Source organism: Ranitomeya variabilis, chromosome 8 (genome assembly GCF_051348905.1).
Source record: "Ranitomeya variabilis isolate aRanVar5 chromosome 8, aRanVar5.hap1, whole genome shotgun sequence".
In the NCBI taxonomy this organism is placed as follows: Eukaryota; Metazoa; Chordata; class Amphibia; order Anura; family Dendrobatidae; genus Ranitomeya; species Ranitomeya variabilis.
The window spans coordinates 97,503,317-97,508,407 of NC_135239.1; the positions used below are offsets into that span (position 1 = coordinate 97,503,317).

Below are 5,091 nucleotides of genomic sequence, written 5' to 3' on the forward strand. Positions count from 1 at the left end.
CGACAGAGCAGTGTCTTCTCTTCCATTCTGCTCTGTTGACGGGGCTTTAGTGCCTATGTCATGGTGATCAACAGCCAGCTACCGACTGGCTGTCAATCAGTTCCCTTATCCAAATAATGCAGATTTGAATATATTTTGCACGCATGTTTTCTAAAGCACAATTGATAGGACTTCCACTATAGAAGAAGACTACAATGGGCAAACTCCACGCAGAAATTGAGATGAGTCAAACTTGAACAAAAGACAGCTGAGCTAACTAATGAGCCATCATTCAAAATTCTAATGAAAAGTAAATACATAAAAAATAAAGTAAAAGGAGGGTCTCAGAAGATTCTAAAATAAAGGTACCTTCACACGAAACGACTTTACAACGAGAACGACAACGATCCGTGACGTTGCAGCGTCCTGGATAGCGATATCGTTGTGTTTGACACGCAGCAGCGATCTGGATCCTGCTGTGATATCGCTGGTCGTTGGTTAAAGTTCAGAACTTTCTTTGGTCGTCAGGTCGGCGTGTATCGTCGTGTTTGACAGCAAAAGCAACGATGCCAGCAATGTTAAACATGGAGCTAACGACCTGTGAGAACGATAAGTGCGTCACCGCTACGTCACAGGATCGCTCCTGCGTCGTTCTGGAGCTGCTGTGTTTGACATCTCTACAGCGATGTAAACAGCGACGCTGCAGCGATCGGATCGTTGTCGTTCTCGTTGTAAAGTCGTTTCGTGTGAAGGTACCTTAAAACTATGTTTTCAATTGTTGTGCAATACTCCTTTTGGTTATGTTTATTGTTTGAAAAATGTAATTATTGCTAGACAACCAACATGGTAGTCAAAGAGACATCTCCTTGTCACAAAATTGATCAATTAAATGTCTGATACCATTTTTGTATTGGTTATTTTATTTTAAATTGCTGTGAATGAAGAAGTCACTCTATTTTGGTTGAATGTACTCATTTAATTAATGACCATTGGGTTCAAGCCTCTGTACAAAACACTGCATTAAAAATAAAATATTAATTTAGTGATTTTTATCCTCACAGTATTGTGTGTATTTTTGGAGGAAGCCATACAGAAATCCATCCAATACACCCCTTGTGGAGTTATTGAAATGACCAGCAAAACAAACTGTATTGATTTTACTCAACTTTGAATGTTGGAAAACAACGGGTAATTTTGACATTATCTTGGCATTCAACCTGCTAAAGTGCATAGTGCTTTTAGAGCCTTGTTTAAAGGTCATTTCAATAATGTTGTTGCTATACCACATCAATATTATGCAACAGCTGCAAAGCACACTTGGAATGCTAAGAGATTTCTCATATAAATAAGGATTTTATTATTGGATACTAGACATTTATTATAATGGAAGCTATTGAAATGGTCGCTTGAAGCTTTGTAGTGTGACTGGCATAACATATGCATGACACGTCTAGGATTGTAGGTTTTCTAGATTGCAGTAAAAATAAAATATATACTTGAAGGAAGTGTAATTTCCATACATTTCATACTCAACATTTACAGTAAAAAAAATAATTTCGACAGCATCTGGTTTCTATTACTCTTTTTTATGTGGTTGTTATAAATCTCTATGGTAGTAATAAAAATGATTAATAAATTGCATGCAAAGCATTGCTTAGATTTGATTGTTGTTATTCTGCTGTTTTGTTATTTAATAATGCAGTAGATAACACACATAAGCATCAGTAATAAAAACGTATTAATCACTCAGAACTTATTCAGATGAGTTCATTTGTCTCTTATTTCTCAAAATGTGACACTTAAAATATGGGAAGCTTTATGCTAATACATATTAATTTATGTATTATTTTATGTATTAATTTAATTTATACTAATTTATGCATAGGCCCACAAGGTAAGAATATAATTCATACAGAGGGAACTGGTGAAGCCGTCTTGATGCAGCATCAATATGCATCAGAACCTTCATTACAGAGCATTTTACACAAATTGATCAGAACATAACTTCTTTTACACTGTGGGAAAAATAAACTATATTCCTAAATGTATTTCTAAAAAACTTGAGCTTTGTATCAGTTGCTGTAAGTATACAACATAGAATTTTCCTGTTTAGTATTTTTTTTTAGTGTCATAAGTAGGGATTAACACATCTAACGAAATTCAAATTTGCTAAATCCTTTATATTTTACCAGGAAATTTGATTCACAGCTAATCTGTTCTCCACAATTTGAATGTTCCCTTTTATGCTGTAAATCTAAATCTATCACTGTAAATAAGCCCCTGTACTTTTGTGTCTCTTCCACCTCATTGTAGATTGTAAGCTCTTTGCATTAATTCTTATATTATCGTTAGCATTGTTACTTATGGCTTGTATATGAACTGTGGAAAAGTGCTGCAAAATATGTTGGCACTATATAAATAAAGATAAAGATTATTGATATTATGTTCTTGGGTTTAGAGATTGCATAATAAACGTAAGACGTGGAAACGTGGAAAAAAAAAGAAACAAAACAAACAATACTCACCCCATTGCTCACTGTCTCGCGTACAGTTCCCTTACTGCTGCCTTGAAACTCTGGGCATCTGCACACTAAAATGGGATTTTCATATATGATTAAGAAAGTAGCCATGATCTTGTAACACCCATGTGCAGAGAGAGACATCCCAGGGTTTCACCATGCAGTGGCGGTAAGAAGAAATGGAAATGATCAAATGGGGTAGATTGTGCTGCAGAGGTGGCCGAGAGGTAAGCAATAGGATGAATGGCTTTTTTACTACTTTTTAACCTTTGGCCAACTCGCTATAGTTCAGCATAATTGCCTCAAACCAGCTGCCATCTTACTGACTGTGTGGGAAGTGAATGTGCATACTGAAGAATACAGGTTTTTGTAAGATTGAAATAGAATTCAATCCCACACAAATTATTTTGCGCTGCTCTTATTATAAGTTTTATGGTGCATTGTGGACTTAGGGTGCTTTCACATGTTCTGGCACTCATTCGGTAGTCCCAATAGACTTACGTCTGACCCCCCCCACCCACAAATCGGGATTCGGTTGTATGTGCCAAAAGAGCCATAGACTAATGGTGTCAGTAGAGCAAATGTACACTCTACCATTTTCAAGCATATACGCCTACTGGAGGCAGATACCCAGATGCAGATTACGTCTTAGTGTCCGCCTCCAGTAGTTGTACCTAACCTAAGCCTAAACCTAATTATTTAAACAGTAAAAATAGAGAAAAGCAATACATGCGCTGATTTCTGTCAGAGGAGATCAGATATGCTATCTGTGGAATTTTTCAAATGCACACACAGTGTCAGCTCGCAGAACTTGTAAACTTTGAGATAGATTGTCCAGCATTTTTAAAAACATTACTTGTTTAATGATGCAAAATAAAAATTTTGCTACGCATGATAAAGTGAATGTTTGAAATGCATTGACGTTGAAAAAAACATGAGCCTGTAACTTATTTATCATATCCTTTAATTGTGTATCAGTAAAAAAAATAATAATATTTTTTCCAAATGCAGGACAATTAATTCCTTGGTGGCGAAGTTCTTTTGGATGTACTCTGACATGACCTGAGTCTCAGGTAACAGATAGAGGATACACCCAACCTCAGGGTGGAGAAGTGCCAGGTAGGTCAACTGGACAATCATAAGGTCTGTGGCGTGGCAGGACCTCTGCCTTCTTTAAACAGAAAATTTCTGTCACGATAATGGATAGGCTTAGAATCAAATTTCAAAGAGACTGGAGGCGGAGTCTTGGCATGACCTTGGCTAGGCAGTTGGAAGCACAATATGGTCCCCAATGAAGCACTGGATGAGAGGTCAATTACTGGCGAATGTATGTTGGAGCCAACAAGAAAATGCTTGGTCTCTATTACAAGTTTGGCTTCCAGGGCCAATTGCAGGACAGCTAAAAACAGAACAAATGGGTGATAGTTGTAATGGTGCAGAGATAAGAAGGAAGGAATTACAACGCATCATAGGTGGACGAGACATTAGAGGTGAAAATGCCCTAGCAATGACCAGATTCAGGCGATATGATGATCCGTTGCTCTTTTGTAATAATTATCTGTCCTTATATAGGACTGTTTACAACTGTCTGGAAATGTCTCAGGATGATGCTAATTTCCTATGTTCAATGGCAAATCATTGTAATGTAGATTACACCACAAGAATGACTCTAAGGAATACTAGCTCCTATGAAAACTTTGTGAATATACTTAGGAACTGGTGTAATGACTCTAAAGAGCAATATGAACCGTCAGAAAATGTATCTGCTGTATACAGACCCAGGAGGCGAGGATATGTTAGGTATTGTTATAAATGTGGTCAACCAGGACACATTAAACGCTATTGTAATACACCTAACATGTACCCACATAGAAAAAGTCATTCATTGCACCAAGAAATTGATAGTGTTGAGGCTGAAGAGGAAAGTATATCCTACAACACAGAGTTCATAGAGACATGTGAGGAGATAGGTAATGTAGAAACTGACCCTGATACAAATGCACCAAAACCAGAAACATTACGGAGCCCAAATGACAAAAGTAAGACAGAAAAACGTCAGGAGATGTCATATAATAAACAACAAAAGGAAAGTGCTAATATCCCTATGATAGATCCATGGGTATCTCTACCATTCTGGTTATTTTGGAGTTGGTCACAAATTGCCCTACCACTGTTGCTAAACTGCCCAGCACCATTTGCCAAAATGGTTGGGTAAGCATAGAGAGGCTTTGGCTGCCATGTTAGATGTGAATCAATTAGCATATGGATAATGGACAGGATAAAGTTATGTTTTGTGTATGGTTTGAATTTGTGTTCTAACTATGTCTGTGTTTCTTTTTAGACTGGAGACCATGTATCACGTGATATTAAAGCAAGGAGATTAACCAATGTGTTTTGTTCAACAGGCCATATACAGCACTGTATCCATAGATGAAACAGGTTATTTCTCTGTAATAATTAACTATATGAATGCATTCATAAGGCCAAATTTAAATCCACATGGTTTAGACAATGAGCTCAAAGTTAAAGGTTTAAGTAATTGTTTGCAAACAATTAAACGAGTGGTCATCCCATTGTGATGACTGTGTATTGT

The 5,091-nt window shown here is 37.0% G+C and overlaps 1 protein-coding gene across 1 annotated transcript; it reads left to right on the plus strand.

The window, feature by feature from the left end:
* The first annotated feature begins 3,789 nt into the window (after positions 1–3,789).
* On the plus strand, positions 3,790–4,882 carry LOC143788819 (posterior protein-like). Its single transcript, XM_077278724.1, has 2 exons — positions 3,790–4,709; positions 4,840–4,882. Exons 1-2 carry the CDS (start codon positions 3,790–3,792, stop codon positions 4,880–4,882), a joined length of 963 nt encoding a protein of 320 aa, XP_077134839.1.
* The last annotated feature ends 209 nt before the right edge of the window (positions 4,883–5,091 follow it).